Source organism: Vombatus ursinus, unplaced genomic scaffold, assembly GCF_900497805.2.
Source record: "Vombatus ursinus unplaced genomic scaffold, bare-nosed wombat genome assembly UNPS02014779.1, whole genome shotgun sequence".
In the NCBI taxonomy this organism is placed as follows: Eukaryota; Metazoa; Chordata; class Mammalia; order Diprotodontia; family Vombatidae; genus Vombatus; species Vombatus ursinus.
In genome coordinates, this window is record NW_020954557.1 from 10,309,507 (window position 1) to 10,328,551 (window position 19,045).

Sequence of the window (19,045 nt, forward strand, 5' to 3'; positions counted from 1 at the left end):
GAGTTTGCATTTGATCTTAGATGCAGTAGAAACCACTGCAATAAATTGAGGAGAGTGACACAGTCAGACTTGCACTTAGAGAAAACCACTTTGGCAGCTGAATGGAGAATGGTTGAAGAGGAGAGACCTAAGACGGGGAGACCAATCTCCCCGGGGAGACTGTATCAATAGTCCAAATGGCAGGTAATGTGGGACAGAACAAAGGTGGCAGCTGTGTGAGTGGAGAATGGAACAGGAATGAGAAGTAGAAATGATAAAATTCAGTACCTGAATATTTGGTGTGATCAAGGGTGACGAGTCAAGGGTAATGAGGAAGTTAAAATTATGGTGTATCATTTAATAATTGATTCTACTCTGTAATCAAGCCTATTCCCCGTTTTGTCAAAGCTCCATTTCTCAGTTCATCTCAAAAAATGTAGTTTCCCCTGTCTGAATTGACTTAAAGGCATGATTAAGAGGGAAGGATGTGATCATTCCTAGCCTCCTGGACATTTACTTGGTAACTAGTTTAACCTGGGACCTCTGTTTTACTACCTGTCAACAAAAACCAGTTTAGGATGAGGCCCATCCCAAGGGGCAATTCTTCTTGTCTCTCCTTATAAAATTAGGGGTGGTTTGATCTCCCCCAAGGGAATGACTAACTAGGTGGTCCTGATTGGGATGGTTGATTTTCTAGTCAAGATTACTAAAGGCCCATAAAGCAATCAACATTACTTAATTGTTAGAGAGGCATGATCACCCACACCTGAAGGACCACCCATCTTTCCCAGCTGTGGCCAACAGTGACATTCCCCAACTACCCAGAACTCCTTTTTTTTCTCTGTCTCAATAAACAGGGATTTTTCTTTCTCATCTTGGTCACTGACCTGAGGGGACCAGTCTGATCCACTTTATTAACAGTTATACATGTCACTGTTAAAAAAAAAGACTGTTACCTTGCTCTGAGAAAATGTGCCTCAGTTTGCCTTTGTTACATTTTATCTGCCACAGTTCCCATTTCATTGCTTGAAAATAAAGGAAATTTTGGTAGGTGTGTCTTAAATACTCATAAACTGCACGGTAATTGCTGTAGTTCCATTTTTTTTATCAGTCACATCCAATTCTTAATGAGCCCATTTGGGGTTTTCTTGGCAAAGGTCCAATTTTTGCAATTTTTTTCTCCAGATCATTTTGCATATGAGGAAATCAAGGTTAAGTGATTTGCCCAGGGTCCCATAGCTAGTAAGTGTCTGAGGCTGGATTTGAACTCATGAAGATGAGTCTTCTTGACTCCAGGCCTTGGCACACTATCCACTGTGTCACCTTGCTGCCCCTACCTTCTCCAATAACGTGAAATTTTCCAATATTATTTCTCATTAACAAAGCCAGCCAGCTTCAAGCTGGGTTAATCTCAAATTTAGGACTTTCCATTGGCAACAGTAACAGAACTGAGTCTGGAAAAGACTTCAAATCTGCCTTCTATAAAACTTGACTGCAGCCTATAATTGGTTGTTTTTCAGGGTATGCCCATATTTCCTTTCTTTTCAAAACAATCTCATTTTGGAGATACAACCTACATTACAGGATGACCTATATATTTGGACCAATATGGTACAAAGTTGGATATTCATCTCTCCGACTCTTGATTTTGAAATAATTACAGTTAAATTCGTTTATTTTTTAAAGTTATACTTTAAAATAGGGAAAGACAATGCAAGTAGATATAGACAATCTCTTATTTATGTATGCAAAAAAAGTAACTCTATCCCTACTTCTTAGCTTGATTCAATTTTCGTGTAATCCTTGGTGATTTTTCTTTATATTTTAATGCACTTATTTACAGTGGTGGCTGACATCCTATATCTCTTCCTCCTAAAATCCAAGGTAACTTCGAAGCAAATCTAAATATTCCATTGCTTCTCCCCCCATCAAAAAAGTTTCTGAAACTAGAGACACAATTTAAGCTTGTCTCTCCCTTACCATACTCAAAGTCACACAACCCAAAAACAGACAGAAAGAAAAAAAAAAGAAAAAAGGTCACAATATTATTTTCTTTATGAGAATAAAGGAGTAAAAGCACCACAGCTAGCCACTAGGCAGCAGGTCCTTGATTAACCTTGTCTTAGGCCACAGTGTACAACATAACTGCTGTCTGCAAATAAGAAACAGGCGGCATGTCGGCAGTATACCTGATTTTAAAAATTTCAAATGGCAGAATATTTTTGTCATATGGACCTAAAAGTCTAGAAAAATCGATATGAAGCCTTTCTTTATTAGTAAGGACTCATATTTATATAAAGCTTGGGTTTACAAAGCATTTTCCTCACAACAACCCTGTGAGGTAGGTTATGCAAGTACTGTTGCTTCTTCAGGAGATCCCTCATATCCCCATGATGTGAGCTTTTCCTCCAGTGGTGTGTCCACCCATCAAACACCCACTCATCCCACACAATTCTTCCCCATGTTGAGAATCCTAAACAAAGTAGTGGAGGGCTTCTTCTGAGTTTTTTTTTTTAACGTGCTAGTATTATCCCTATCTTTACAGACAAAGAAACTGATGCTCAGAAAGATTAAGTGACTTGCTTGCTCCCAATCATGACTGTGTGAACCAAGCTCCCTGATTCCTAGACTTTTATTCTTTTCACTGTCATAATGCTTATCAAAAGAGCTAGGATTAGCAGGGAGGGTTTCATAAAGGAGATGGATCTTAAAGGATGGGTAGGATTTAGATAGCGGAGAGAAAAGAAAAGCATCCCAAAAAGCATGCTGGAGCAATATAGCTCTTATTTTCTACTTTCTAATTCCTATAGCACCAAGACTGCAACAGTCTGGCACTTAGTTATATACTGTCTTAGGCTGATTTAGAGTTTTGTGTGTTAAACTTATCTCTCTAAACCAGACCACACCATCTAAAAGTACGCTTCATTTAATGCTTTCAATTAATTCCACAAGAAACATTAGGTAGTGAAACGTTTCAGGGGTTAGTTACATAGGAACGATGTTGTAAATTACACATTAACATTATTACAAAATGAAGTTAGCTGGAAAAACTTTCCTATGTTTTTTTCTTACCTCCTGCAGAACCTAGCACAGTACTCACTGAAGAGTAGATGCGCAATGAATGTTTGCCGACTGACCACAGTGGAAATTCTGGCTAATCTCAACAGTTTTTCTTTCTGTCTCAAATTTATGCTGATAACAACTGAAGTAATTTACAACTAAGAAATTTCTTTAAGGCACCAATGTTATTAAGTTTAGAACTAGCTGACCATGCAACAAATTTTTCGCAAGATATTTTTGGTCTTTATATGTTATACAAGTAAAAGATAGTTTGTAAACTAACCCGGGCCTAAAACTGAAAATGATGCAAACACACACTAGCACCAACTCGTATCAATGCTTATTTTGTCCTTTTCCATTTATTTTTTTAAAGAGACACTGACTGATTACCATGCTTTGTATCTCTGGGGAATGCAACCAGGAAGCTTCAGATAAAAACAAAATTTCCATTTGCTTTTTTTTTTAATTTAAAAAGTGTTATGATAATTTCAAAGATAGAATCATATCATTTTGAGAGTTTAAGGATTTTCCTAAATAGAAAACAACAGTAAAGTCCATGTAAGAAGAAAAATTTTCCAGGTTTTTTACTTAATTTTTAAAAGGCTATAAAAACAAGCCATATATAAAAATTATGTATCACTATGTTACTCTAAGTATTAAAACTCAACAACCCCAAGTACAGAAAGGGTAACCAGGGAAAGCACAGTAGACACAACTGAGTGCTACTCACCACTAAGTTGAGAATTTCATTTTAATTATTTTAGGGGCTAAGTTGCTTTGAATGGTATCTATCACATTACATGCAGTCACTTAAAAGTTCCTTGAAATGACGTAAAACTTGGGAGTTCTTTTTTCCTACTGACAGTTTTATTTCATCCATGTAACACAAAATAACCTGGGAAAAATATGAAAGGCAAATTGATCAAATATTTACAAAAACGACCAGAATTTTGAGAAAGAAAGCTAAGCAATTGGTATAGGGAGTGGTGGCACACACCTATTGTCCCTGCTACTGGGGGAAGCTGGAGTTCCGAGTTACAGTGGGCAAAAGCTGACTGGTTGTCCACATTAAGTCCATTACCAATACCATTAGCTTCAAGGTACTGCCCTTGGGTGAACCGGCCCAGATTGGAAAGTGAAGAAGTGAAAGCAATGGAATTAGGCTCATGAGTAGGCCCTGCACTTCCAGCCGGAGTAAGATAAGGTCACCCAGTCTTTTAAAAAAAGAGTGGAAACAAGAGAGAACAGAGGAGAGGGGAAAAGGAAAGGAAGAGAAAGGAGAGAAAAAGAGAGAAAGAAATTGGCAATGTTGGGAAAGGGCCCTGAATTGACATATCCCGCCTTTTGCTTGAACACAGTGATATTGCTAAATAACTGAAAATCATTCTGGCCCCAGGCCAGTATCATTGTGGAAAAAATGCTGAACCGAGTATCCTAACCCCTGGGTTCCTGTTTTGGGCCTGCCATTAATTAGCTGTGTGACCTTGTGCAAGCCACTTATGTTCACTGGGTCTTAGTTTTCTGATCTGTAGAATGAGAGTTTTCAATTATAAACACTCTCAGGTCAGTTCCAATTTTAAAATTTTAATGATTTAAGGTTTAGGAGCTGGTGAATTCATTCCAAGCTTTTAAACTGCTTGTGCATTTATTTGACTATGAGAGGTGATTGGTATTCAGTCATATGTATCTTTCCTTGGCAACCACTATTTTATCAATAACCTGGGAAAATACTCAGTTGGTTCAAAGTCATGATTTGTGTGACTTTCTCAGCAAAACTAGCTCTTTCAAGAGATAAATTTCATTCATGGCTTTAAAAAAAACTTATAATGGACCTGATTAAATACTATAAGTGAGTTAAGCACCAAATATCTAAGTCTTTAAGGTTTTATAATCCCTCTACATTACCTCTTTTAAAAGGTAGTGAAATCCATGCCTGATGGCATATGCGTCATGATCATTTACAACATCAAAAAGTCTATTTTTAAAAAAGTATTTTATATAAGGTGGTGAAGATCTGCAAAAATTTTTTTATTGTGTCACACCAAGATACTGTAAATATTTCAAAGTAATACAAAATTATTCCACAGAATAGATTACGTGGAGATCGAGTGATGCAAAAAGTTCTATTTTTAGTTTGTCACAGCAGTTCTTAAAAGTTCAAAAAGCTGATTTTCCAAGAGAAAGACGATTATTCTAATAATTTTGAATGTTCCACCCTTGCAATCGTCCAGTCAGGTTTCACTCCTTGTGTAAACTCTCTCTGAAATCTAAAAGAAAAAATAGCATAATGAACTCATAATAAAATCAATTCATCTAAAACTTGGATAATTATATAATTTATAATTATCTTATACTTTTTAAACAACCAGCTAATTACCAAGTATCTGTCTAATGCAAAAAGGAACCTTCACCTCAGCAAAACATTTAATTTACCAAATCACCAACCAAATACATAATCATATAGCTCAACGGCACGTTCAAACTTTAAATGTGTATTTTCTAGTGGGTAGCCAAATTAAAATTAAGATATGTCATTATTTAACATGCCTCAGTATAATATAAAACAATTTCTTAATTATATATCTATGCAAGTAGTGTTCATACATAAAAATATACAGCAGACACAGACGTTTCAGAAATCTGACAGTTAACAATTCATGTGAAGTTAGTTGCTCTTCCTATTCAATCAATTAAAATTTTAATTCATTTTTCTTCATTCCTATCTTTATATTGGAAAGCATTTCACCATATGCAGTTTAGATTTATTAAAGACATTTCTAGTATAAAGGTGAAAGAATTTAATTTTCATACTTTTAAGTCATTCTTATAAAATAAAATCAGCTATTATCCTAGATCAGTGGTCTCCAAACTCTTTTGATCACACACCCCCCTTTCAGCAAAAACACATAGCTCTAATGGGTATATTTACTTCTTTATAATTTGTATACATGTACTACCATATTAATCATTATGTACATTATAAAACACACAAAAAAGAGCCTTTGAAATCAAAGAATGAGATAACCCTTGATCTTAGGGAGCCAATAGAGTTTAATGAGTAAGAGAGGTGCATGGACAGATCTGTGCTTTAGGAAAATCATTTTGGTAGCTGGGTGGAAGGTGTTATGTAACAGGGAGAGCCTTAAGGCAAGAAGATCAATTAAGACGCTATTGCAATAGTTCAGGCAAGAGGTAATGGAGCTTGAACTGAGGTGTCCAGGGATGTTTACATGAATAGAGAGGAGAGAGGTACAAGGAATGTCATGGAAGTAGAAAGGACATCTGTCAACTGATTAGACATGTGGAGTAAGAAGGAAGCTGGGTGACTAGGATTGTGGTACCCTCCAAAGTAAATGCGAAGTTTGGAAGAGGGTTTGAATTGGAGGGAATAAACAACATCTCAGAGCACAACCCATTCATGCCAGTTCAATTTGTAATAATCAATCCAAAGTCTGGGTGTAATACTCACCCAAAAGGAAAAGTGGGGATGCCAGGAATCTCACAGGTCACTGACCCAGAGTGCAGGGATCAGCCTCTGAGGAGTAGCTGTCTACAGCTATAAGGTGATTGGGGGGGAAAGTATAGAATAGGGAATTTTCCTGATGGTACCTATGGAGCTACTACTGAGGGTGCCTGGGTATGTGGACTGTAGTGGTTCCAACTTCCCTAGGGAGATGACCTCTGCCCCTCCAACATTCCCTGCTTCACCTTCCAAATTAAGAAAATTGAGAGTTTGAATATAGGAGGTAGAAGACAAGGTGGATGATAATGGTGAGGATGGCTGTGTGAGTGTGATGGCTATCTCAGGAAGGTAGGTTGGAACCAATCTCCCACCCTCTGATCCTATACCTGTTGAGGTCAGGTCCTACCTCTGGAGAACATTGCCCTAAATAATGGCAAATTCTTTCCAGGCAGTTAAAAATTTCAGTTAATGTGCAAGTTAACTTAGAATTTACAATCAAATGAATGTCTTTCTACTACTGCTTTTGGCACTATTCTGTAAAAGATCTCTCTCACATTTATTCAAATGCAAGCAGATTCTCTTTGCTTCTTAATATCCAAGGAAATACTCCATCGAGGCAGTGATGACAGGACTCTGTACCTACTAGGCACTTAAATAAACATTTGTTAAACTGAATTGTTCCCAGCACCACAACATACTTCAGTGATCTAGTCTTACCTTTCCATCTAAATTTTGCCAACTATATAGGAATTACACTTGTTCATATTATCACTTATTATAATTACATTTATAAATTATAATGATCTAATTTTATATATTATAATTATATCACATATTATTGCTTTATTATAAAATAAATCATCAATATTATTGATAGTAACAATGTTTCAAAACCAATAAAGAGTGGAGACTATAAAACTGATTTGTGCTTTTTACTAAGAAATGCTGGGCTCTAACTATGATCAAAGGAAAAATTCTATTTAAAATGTAAAATGTCTTGTCATCAACTGCAAAAAAAGCAAACTTCAAAGAAACAGAAATGGAAAATATAAATTCTTTTAAGAAGAACTGTCAACAAATTAGTTGCTGACAAGGGAATGAGAAAAATGAACCTCTCTCCCTCCTTTGCATGTGGGGAGCTGTAGATGTAGGACATGGATATACCATTAGATGTGGTTAATGTGTTGGTTTGTATTTCTCAATTTTTTCCCCCCTTCTTTCTCTTTTATTCTTTGTTTATAAGGGATGATATAGACAAAATGAAGGCAAAAATAAATAAGGTCAATAATGGGGTAACTACTTTCTTTGCTTTGGAACCATCTTCATTGGCCATTTTTGAATGTGCTTTATGAGATTTTTTTTAAAGCAAATATTTCATAGCCTTGCTGATCCAATGCTAGCATTTTATGATTAAGAAATGATATATTTTGACAACTATGAATTGTGGCATTGATATTCTAAGACCAGTGAGTTAAGAACCCAGTATCAGTCTCTTTAAGCATTTCACCATCCATTTGTCAACTTGACTGAATTTCAGCACCACTGCTACCTCTTTAATTTCTGAAATCAAACCTTTGTTCTTCAGCTAGTATTTCTTTTTCCCCAACCCTTTCACAAATTACTTGCAAAATTTCATGTTTTTTCATTCTGAAAATAGCATCTAGATTTCACTTCCTGGTATCAATTTCTCCACTCTTAAGAGAAAGAGGTAACAAAGAAATCTCAGGAGACTTACTCATAGTTTGCACTAAGAAGCTGTTTAGTTTCTACATTCTGATCCCCTAGCTGAACTTGGAATATTTTGGTTCCACTTAACGTCTCATCAGGGAGTTTGGCACTGGTTAGATACCAAAAGCACATCAGGATGTGAACAAATTTCCTTCCTTAAAGAGAAAAACAAACAAAAATACATCAAATACACAATATTCAATAAGTTGAACATCCAAGATTTTATAAGTTATTGTTAGTATTTATACTATATTTGTTATTGGTGAATATGTTATATAGCTATGGTATAAAAGAAAGAAGAAGAACAGTAAAAAGAATATAATTCTAGTAAATGTTCTTTAACAACCATCTACCATTTTTCTAAAATTAAATTAAAGCTATCTGTCCAGATTACCATAATTACTCTAGACCAGAGACGAGAGTAAATATAAAGTTTTTGTCAACAAGTTTACTGTAGAAGAAACTAAAATATGAAAATATGATAGCCCCAAATTGACAAATAAATGAGACTAATCTAAATAGCAAGGTGACAACTAAAAACATCCATGGTGAAAATATTATTTGCTTAAAGCATTTTAGCAAGTACACCAACATGACAAATATACAATAACTGCAAACTCCGTGTGTGTGCACAGGCGCATGTGTGCTTGTAGAGGGGCTGGCAATTAATAAATTCAGAAGACTCTCTTTTTCCTTATTCCTGCTAATCTCCTGAATTTGTGATGTATCTAGAAATAGTACCATAGGTAAGGTCATACAGGAAAAGAAAATAGGATTTTTATGCAACGGCAAGGCAGAAGACACACACACACACACACACACACACACACACACATTAAAGAGTCTCAAAAATCAATCTTACTGGGGCAGCTAGGTGTCGCAGTAGATAGAGCACCGGCCCTGGATTCAGGTGGACCTGAGTTCAAATACGACCTCAGACACATAACAGTGACTAGCTCTGTGACCCTGGGCAAGTCATTAACCCCATTGCCTAGCCAAAAAAAAAAATATATATATATATATATATCTCAATCTTACTCCCAAGCCAACAGAAACTGGGTGGTAGTTCTCCTTTGAAAAGAAGGATAAAATAAACATAAATTCATCATGAACATGCAAGTTGGAATGCTGTTCAGTTTCTATATTGTGATCTACCAGTTGAACTGGAATATTTTGGTTCCACTTCAGAGTTTCATCAGGAAGGTAAGAATAGTGTTTCTAGGGAAAGCACCTCTATGGAATGTTCTTTCCATTCAAATCAGAAGCCAACTGGTGAGAACAAAATAATCTTTCAGACTGTCTTAAAAATTGTAATCCATTAAAAAAAAATCACCTTTACCAATCTAATGACCTTATGTATCAGACATGCAAATTACTAAGTTTTCACAACAAATCATCAAAGTTTTTGCAACCATATTCTCAATTTACTCAACATACATGGATTCTCAAAACAATGTAATTTAACATTTAATTGAATGAATTCAACGTAATTCAACATGCAAAAATAACCACAAGAGGGGAAAAGGAATAAAAAGAACAGTCTATTTTGGATTACAAAGCAGGGCACCGTTTATTTAAATTCAAACTAGCTTATCATCTGACTTCTTATAGGCCCTCTTTTGAACTTGAAAATATAGTACAGTAACTCATTTTCATGATTAAACTGTACTTGGAATTAGAAGACCTGGGTTCAAGTTCTACTTCTACCTATAGAATCTTGGGTAAATCACTTAACCCCACTGGGCCTCAGTTTCTTCATATGAAAAACGAGAATGATAGACGCAGCATGGCATGGCTGATACAATGCTCAACTTGAAGTCATAAAGAACTTTATTTAAATTTTGCCTATGACAATAGCTGTGATCATTGGCAAATCACCTGTGCCTTGTAATCTCTCTGTGCCTCAATTTCCTGATCTGCAAAATGGGGATGATAGTTATCTCTCAAAGGGTTATTGTGCTGTTCAAATGGTACAATGTTTGTAAAGTGCTATGCAATCATTAAAGCACTATATAAACATCAGTTTATACTAACCACAGAGTTGTTTTAAAGGAAATATTTTATAATTAGATAAATGAGTTATCATTTTTATTATTATCTAAAACTAGGAAATGAGGTATTTTTCATAAAAATTTTTTAGCAATACAACTACACAAATTTTAAAATAATTATAAAAAGACAATGTTTGTGAAATGTATCACATAGTTTTCTTCCTTCTTACAGCAAATACCATAAACCAGAGGAGCATAGAAGGAATGCCTATTAGATATATGGATAGAGGAAGAATTTATGACCAGACAAGATACAGAAAGGTTCCCAGGAGGAAAAGTAGACAATTTTGATTATATAAAATTAACTTTTTTTTTGCTTAAACAAAACCAATGCATCTAAAATTAGAAAAACAATAAACGGGGGTAAAAATTTTTATAGCAAGTTTCTCTGATAATGGTTTTATTTTTTAAAAGATATATAGAGAACTTACATATAAGAACCATCCCTAATTTAGAAATAATCAAAGGATAAGAAGAGGCAGTTTTGAGAGGAAGAAATCTCAATTATCAATTCAGTTCAGTCGAGTCTGACTCTTCGTAACCCCATTTAGGGTTTTAGGGATGGTTTGCCATTTCCTTCTCTAGCCAATTTTACAGATGAGAAACTGAGGCAAACAAGGTTGTCCAGGGTCACAGCTAGTAAGTGTCTGAGGCTAGATTTGAATTTAGAAAGATATGAGTCTTCCTGACTTCAGACCTGGCACTCTCTCCACTGTGCTACCTAGCTGCCCAAGTATCAATAGCCAAATGAAAAACATGCCCTAAATCACCAATAGAGAAATGCAAATTAAGACAACTTTGAAGTACTACCTCATACTATCAGATTGGCTAAGATGACAGAAAAGGAAAAATAACAAATTTTAGAGAGGTTGTGGGAAAATGGGCACATTGTGGTCTAGCCACTCTAAAAAGAAATTCGGAACTATGTCTATAAAGCTACTGAACTGTGCATACCCTTTGACCCAGCAATAATGCTATTAAGTCTATATTCCAAAGAAAAAGGAAAAGGACTCATGTATACAAAATATTTTTAGCAGCTATTTTTGTGGTGGCAAAGAATTAGAAATTGAGGTGGTACCCACCAACTGGCAAATGGCTGAACATGTTATGTATGGTATATGAATAGGATGGGATACTATATTGCTGTGAGAAATGATAAAGGGTTCACAGGAGGTAAAGTAGACAATTTTGATTATTATTATTTGTTTTCAGAGAAAACTGGGATGACTTGTATGAATGAAAAGCGAAGTGATCAGAACCAGGAGAACAATATATAATATAACAACAATATTGTAAAGACAAACAATTCTGAAAGACTTAGGAACTCTGATTAACACAATGATCAACCACAACTCCAGAGGTCTCATGACACATGCTACCCACCTCCAGATAAAGAGGGGACAGACTCACAGTGAAGATTGAGGAATATGTTGCTGTTGGGATTTTTTAAAACAAGATTAATGCAGGAATTTGTTTTGCTTGACTATACATGTTTGCAATAGGTTTTGTTTTTCTTGTTTTCTCGATGTTGAGGAAGAGGAGGTGAGAAGGAGAGAATTCAGAGCTGAAAATAAAACTGAATTTTTAGAAGAAGAAAATCAGTGACATCTATCAGTAATTTCTGCTAATAAAATACTTTTTCACTATCCACAAAAAAACCTCCAACAGCTGATACAAAAGATAACCATCTTCTCTAGAGCATCAACATTAGCATCCATGATTATTCTGTACAGCAATACAGCAATAACCTCAGGCTGTTGTTGAGCAGTTTGCCCCAATACAAAGTGTCTCATATTGCTAAGCTTTTCCAGCTGTGTGGTAAGGGGTTTTACTTTTCAATCTTCCTTAGTTGTAAGAGTATCAGCACTGTTTCCTTTAACAATACTGCTATTCTTTCTAATTTCCAGAGAGCTAGGAAACCAGATAAATATGTTTATTAGAATTAGTTGCAAGATAATAGTTAATGGACTTTCAATTCAGTTAGAAATTTGAGCCCCTACCAAATGCAATGCACTCTACTGGGTGCTGCCAATACAAAGACAACAACAAAACAGCTAGTAATCCAGTTTGGCTAGAAATTATTATTCCCAAGGAGAGTTGTCTGAAATAAGGATGGAAAGGTACATTGGAATCAGACCTAGCAGGGCTTTAAAAATCAGCTCAAGGAGTTTTTGTTCTATCCTAGAAAAAAAGGGGAGTCATTAAAGGTTTGGGGGAATGACAAGGTCAGACTTGTGTCTTAGGAAAATTATTTTGTCACCTGTGTGGAGGATAGGTTGGACAAAGGAGGAACTAGAATGGAAAAGGCCAATTTAAGAGGCAATTACAGTATTCTAGATGAGCAGTGATAGGGGCCTGAACTACAGTAATGCCTGTGTGAGTAGACAGGAGACATTTAAGAGACTTGTAGATACAATGGCAATTCTGTCAACTAATTGAGAGAAAAAAGTCAAAGATGTTCTGAGATTGTGACCTAGGTGACTGGGGCAGGGTAAGGATGGGAATGGTGGTACCTTCAATAAAAACTAGCAAGTTCACAGGTAAGATGGGTTTCCATCAGGGTGAAGAAGGTGAATTATATTTTGAACAGGAGTGTAATATAACTAAGGTATATCCAAGAAACGTATAAACACACAAGTTGGTAATACCTGGCTTTCAGGAGAGAGATTACAGTTGGATATATAGATTGAGGAGTCACCCTCATAGACTTAAACAATATTATCTGCAGAAAAGACAATTATGGAAAAGAGCATAAAGAGAAGTGGGTCCAGAAGGGATCCCTGGCAAAATCTCACAGTAACAGGAAAGGAGGTTCATGATGATTCAACCAAGATAGCTAAGAAGGAATAGTCAGATATAGAGAAAACCAGAGGAGCACAACATCATAGAAGCCAAATGATGAAAGAATGGCTAGAAGAGGTACAGTAATAAAAAAAAAAAAATGTCAAAAGCATTTGATCCTATGTCAGGCCTACTGTTCAAGGCTCTGGTCCTTCTGATATTTGGTGTGATGTCTTAGGCCTCAGAAGGGGTAGGGTTAAGCCTCTCCCTGAGGTCTCAGTCATTATGCTCAAGGAAAATATAAGTTAATAGATTTTAACTAAGTGTCTGATTGCTTATAAGACAAGAGAATGGACTTTATTGTTTTGGGATTTTGTGACACCTATTTCAGATGACTGGCACCCTCTCTGGTTTATTTCCATATTTGTGTCTATGTCTGGGTGACTGAAGTTACTAGAAACCATACCATTAGATAACTGGGATATTCTGTACTGTTTATTTCCTTTTGTTATTGACATTTAGGCAGATATTAATTTGAATGGTTTGCTTGTAATTAAATTGGCCACTTAAAAAAAGCTTTTTAACACTGGAGTACATTATTCAAATTCATACATACTGGTTAAAAAGAATAGCATGTAATATAAAAAAATTCTGTCAAGTTAATTAAATTTTGTCTTTTTAGGCATCAAAGAGACCACAAAGGTCAATCTGAGGCAGAACATCAAAAGTCCAAAAAGTTAGAACACTGAAATTTAGAATTAGAAATTCATTAAAAGGTGCCAGAAATAAATCACACTCTCATAGAGACCTACATAATTAAACCACTAATAAAAGGGATGATAAACTAAAAAAAAGTTGATAAAGAAGGTGTAAAAACTTTACCACTAAATGGTGGTACACTTGATATGCAAAATGAGATGGACATCTTGTTGCTATGGTACTGATTTGTTTTGCTTGACTATACTAATGTTATAAGGGAAGCCTTCTAACTGGGAGTGATAGAGAAGAAAAAATAAGTGAAGAGAATATTAACAAGGCCTTAAAAAAATATTAAAAAAAACCCCAGAAGCTCCAAAGCAGCCATATAAGGCAATTTGTTACTACTATGGTTAAATTTAATATCCACTTAAAAACATTAGCCAACGTTTATAGTTTCATATGCAATATTCTTTATTTGTTATGTATGAGAATGAGCATGTTTGTTAAATTCATAATAAAAAATAAAACTTTACCATTATACCCGGATGTAAACAGTCAAATTACAGTCAATTTAGCTCTGAAACTAATCTTGTTTTCAAATTCTTATTGAGTAACCAGAGTAGGTAATACTATTTATCAGTCATTGATTGCTACAATGTACTTTTTTTCTCTTCCTTTCTCCTACACCCAAACCCAGCTCTACTCATGGCTTGAGACTTTTAAAACTAAACTCATATTTACTTCCTTGAAACTTAAGCCAAGTTATGAATCATGAATATGGTGAATTCAAAAAGAAGAAGGCAATACATCTCAAGCTGGTGCTTTTCGTCAACCTGAGATGTGATAAAGTCTTCAACACAAATAAAGAGGGTAGGTAACAAGGAAAAGTAATGAGCAGATGGGTATTATCAGTTTTATGGTTCCTTCTGAGTTGGGTTTTCACAAAATAAATCTATTATTTTAGTACTATTAGTTCCTATAACATCAAAAAGACATAAAGACATAAAGCAAAAGCAATGCAGATAATAATTTTGGAATTATCTCCCTAAATGCTGACTCATCTTTGTCACCATGAATAATTCTGATGGAATTCAGATGTCTATGTCAACTCATACCTTTATCATCATAGTAAATGGAGATGTCACCTGTTGCAGTGTATACAATTTCATCGAATTCAGCAGCAAGTGCAGTCTTATAGTTGTCAGGCAGTGAAGCAACTTTTTCCTTCAACACTTGGAGTACCTGGGTTTGGAAGAATCAAGCCAATAGCTTTACTGAGTTTACCAAATAAAATATGATTTCAAAAACTAAGCAGCACTTAAGAAAAAGAAAAATTATATTTTTTTTCTCATTTCTAAGTTTTATTACTGTACTGGACAATTCTCATGGCAGCAGGCCAGAAAGGCTCTAAATATTCAGGCAGATCATTCTTGACCTGAAGCTGTAATGTGCTATTTAAACATGTCAGTTAGTTCTGTTACAATTTGGCTACCTTCATCTTTGTTTTATATGTTGCAAAGAAGCAACATCAAAGATATCATCAAATGATATGGAGGTGAGCCAGTCATGTAATTCGAGTGAGAAATAATAGATATACAGCCTATGAACTCCACTAATACCCAGGCAATATTCAGAGATCTCAAGGAGCCACCCCAACATGCTAAGTGGAACTCCTGTGGAAGATTTATGGGAAGATATGGACAAGAGCTACACAGGATGGGAGGGTATGGATGACTGTGAATTTTATTAATGGAGGAAGGAAGCACATTGTTAAGATCATATATACACCAAGTTACTTTAATCTTACATGTGTTGAAAAGTCAAGAATTCACTGTTTTGACACTTCTAAAAATAATAACTATTTATATATAAATATATATATATAAATATATAAATATATATGTTATATAAATAATAACATTTATATATTGCTTTAAGGTTTGCAAAGTGCTTTACTTATGTTCTCACTTGATCTTCACAATGATCCTGTAAGAAGGTACTATGATTATCCACATTTTATAGATGAGGAAATTGAGGCTAAGGAGAGGTTAAGTGACTTGACTGGGGCCACACAGCTAGTGCTAAGGTAGGATATGAACTGTCTTTCCAATTTCAAGTCTAGCACTCTATCCCACCGCCACCTAGCTGCCAGTATATATAAATAGTAGGTATTTATTGGCTGATAAAATGTACAGCATTCTTTGGGAGTGTTTACAGAGAATATTTTGTTATACTTCAAATATATAGCATAACACAAGATCAATGTATTAGTTTCTTTTTAAAGAAGAAGGGAAAAGATTATTTTACCTCCTTGGTGACAAGTTCTTCCAGAAGATCAAATTTACACTGAGAAAGCAGTTTAGATACATGCGCAAAAGCCTTTACCAAAAAAGGAAAAAAAAATTAGATAATTCATGATATCATGAAAAGAGGCTTTCCCTCTTATACACAAGTATAAACACTATACACTGTGTATGCTAGGTAAGTCAGACATGGCTCTCTCAAAGTTTTACTCATAGAATGAAAAACAGGGGCTGAGAAAAGTTGTTAGTGCTATTCACACTTCAAAAGGATGCAAAGGTAGTGAGACTTTCACAATAATCAGAGATCTGGAAATGAGATCATCTATTCTTCCCTCCATATTTGTCAAGGGTTTGTCAATTTCCACATGGTCTAGTGGGGAGAAAAGGGAATAAGCAGTAATTTAGGACCTATTAAGTGCCAGGGATAGGTACAGGAAGTTTCTTTATGGAGAGTTGCTTACACCAATGAAATCACAATTCTTGGCCATTTTTTTTTTGGTAACTTTTCATGTGTGTGTTTCATCTTCCTAGATGAACTGTAAAGTTCTTGAAGAAATGATACTTTTTTTGTGTCCTAGCACAGTACTACATATATTCTAGATGTTCACCTTAATTCCTAAATATGGAAATATGATTCTCACATACATTTTTCTTCAAAAAGATGGCAGAATCATCCTGCCTTGACTGTAACACAATTTAGTCAAATAAGTATAAACCTGAGGGAAGTAGCTTTAGTAGAAAAGACAACTGCTAGGAAGATAGGAGAATTGGATTATTCTTCCAGCACTGTTACTAGTTAGCTAATTTTGAGACCTGAAGCTATAGCTTCTTCAGGAAAAAAAGAGGAAGGTACTGACCAGATGACCTCTTTAGTCTTTTCTATCTCTAAAATTCTATTATTCAGTGCAAAAATCCTTCATACACACCATCTTATTTAAATATCACAAATATCCTCTGATTCATGGAAATCAGGCATTATTATCTCTGCTTTACAGATTAAGAAACAGACCTGAAGGTTTATAAGACTTACAGCAAGAGTGACTAGAACCTGTTCTCTTGAGAATCAGTATTCTCTGCCAACTTTTGTTGAGTGGTCTGTTATCGATACAAGTAAGTAATAACATAAGTATCATTTATGTTTCTCTTCCTTCCTTTACCAGTTATCTCTAAATATCTTTTGTCTTCCTCCAGTTTCCATGCCTCCTGAATATGTCAGAGGCTAACCAGTGGCATTGAGTAACTCATTGGCCCAGCCAGGATTAAAGAGTAATGGCACTTTGATATCCAAAAGATTTCTAATCACTGTATAAGAAGATATAGCTGAACCATATTAACATCGAAGGCCAGTGAAGAGAACTGACTTTTCTAAGGCCACAAAAACAGTAAGTTAAGGGCTGGGATTTGAAACCAGGTCCTCTTTTGAAATATTAAGCTACTGTATTCTATGATCACTCAGGATCTTTCAGCTGCAGCTATAATTTAATGTTAAACAAATATGTGACATATATATTACTCATGTGCATGTGCTGTCTCCTCTTTTAACTCTTTTAGCTTTTTAGCACTTCCAGGACAAGGACTTGTTTTGCCTTTGTATTTATTATTCCTAGAACTTAGCGCCAAACAGGAAATGTTTATTGATAGAAGAAAGGGGAAAACAACCTTTTGAATAGACAGAGCATGACAAATTATCGAATCACTCATTTACTGTTCCAAGAATGTGAAGGATTTAAATTCTGTTTAACAACTCAATTATACTATAGCTACTACAAAGAAGACTGACAAATTCTTATATTTAAATGTTCTAAAGTTAGTCTGTCTGCTCACGACATGAGTGAGGGGCAAAACAAGTAAAAACAAGTAATACTTAACGAAGTCACCAGGCTTAAAGTCACAGGACCATTACCAAAATGTTACCCAACATAATAATGACTTGGCAAGAAAGCAGGAGAGGGAGGACAAACATCAGAAACAGTCCCTGAAATAATGAATAACCATTACAAAAGTTTCATACGATCCCTAATCCAAGTGGCTCTCATTAAAGAGTACTAAGTGGGATCACAGAATTTGGAGTTGGAGGGGTTCTCACGGATCTATTCAACTCCTTCGTAATACAAACGAGCAAAAAGACTAGCTGTGTGAACTTAGGTGAATCGTCCAAAATCACAATTACACAAAGTAAATGTTAAGTAGGCTAGACAAGTTTGTACCCAGGTACTCCGAATATAAATCCGAACGTTGGCACTGACACCCCAGACCCCGGGACCTCGGGCTGCAAAGGAGGAAGACCCCAGGGAGAGGAGAGGGGACAAACCTGCTTCGCGCCCTCGGTGAACTCGGCGATGCTGAACTCCTGGTCGAAATAGGCCCAGATGAGGAAGGAGTAGACGCGGGTGCGGAGCCACACGAGGGGGTTGAACAGCCCCAGGTACAGGACCCTGGTCTGCTGGCGCGGCGGCGGCGGCTGCGGCTGCGGCTCCTCTGTGCTGCTGTAGCTCCGCTCGGGAGGAGCGGGGCAGGGGCCGGGCCCGGGGAGAACGAAGGCGGCGGCAGCGGCGGCTGGGTAATGCTGGGCTGGGCTGAGGAGGGGGCGACGGCGGCTGAGGCGGGGGGACGCCGCTGCCCGGGCCCAGCCAGCCCCGGGGGCAGCCCAGGAGCCGAGGCTGAGGCTGAGGCTGAGGCGGCAGCGGCAGCAGTAGTCGGGGAAGGGTGGCAACGTCTCTGCGGGCCCGAACCGGGCTGGGCGGACGGCTCTGCCAGTCAGCAGCCGGGCGATCAGGGAGCGGGGCAGCTGAATGGCCAGCGCCATTTTGCCGGCCTTTCACCCCAACCAGGCCGGTGCAACCTCAAGAGCGGGCCGGACGGGAAACTCGCCAGCTTCAAACCGGGTCTGTCGGGTTTGCTTCCGGAGAGGTTCAGCCAGTCACAGCTTCGCTTCTCGGCAGCGGTGACAGAACCTCTTTTTCAATTCAGCCTTCGCCGGC

At 36.6% G+C, this 19,045-nt stretch overlaps 1 protein-coding gene across 1 annotated transcript; it reads right to left on the reverse strand.

Moving 5' to 3' along the window:
* Positions 1-3,449: 3,449 nt before the first annotated feature.
* On the reverse strand, positions 3,450-18,970 carry MAIP1 (matrix AAA peptidase interacting protein 1). The gene is made up of 5 exons (XM_027865941.1): positions 18,376-18,970; positions 16,069-16,140; positions 14,877-15,003; positions 8,238-8,385; positions 3,450-5,306 (listed from the first exon to the last, which is right to left on the reverse strand). The coding sequence occupies exons 1-5, from the start codon at positions 18,868-18,870 to the stop codon at positions 5,228-5,230; spliced, it is 921 nt and encodes a 306-aa protein (XP_027721742.1). The 5' UTR covers positions 18,871-18,970; the 3' UTR covers positions 3,450-5,227.
* Between the last annotated feature and the right edge of the window lie 75 nt (positions 18,971-19,045).

What these genes read in the sequence shown, in the direction of transcription:
- MAIP1 (XM_027865941.1), bottom strand. Translation starts at nt 18,870, where the DNA reads ATGGCGCTGGCCATTCAGCTGCCCCGCTCCCTGATCGCCCGGCTGCTG. An exon ending in AAGAACTTGTCACCAAGGAG is followed by an intron (nt 15,004 to 16,068) that starts GTAAAATAATCT and finishes TTCCAAACCCAG; the next exon opens with GTACTCCAAGTGTTGAAGGA. An exon ending in CTTCTTAGTGCAAACTATGA is followed by an intron (nt 5,307 to 8,237) that starts GTAAGTCTCCTG and finishes TTTTTCTTTTAG; the next exon opens with ATTTCAGAGAGAGTTTACAC.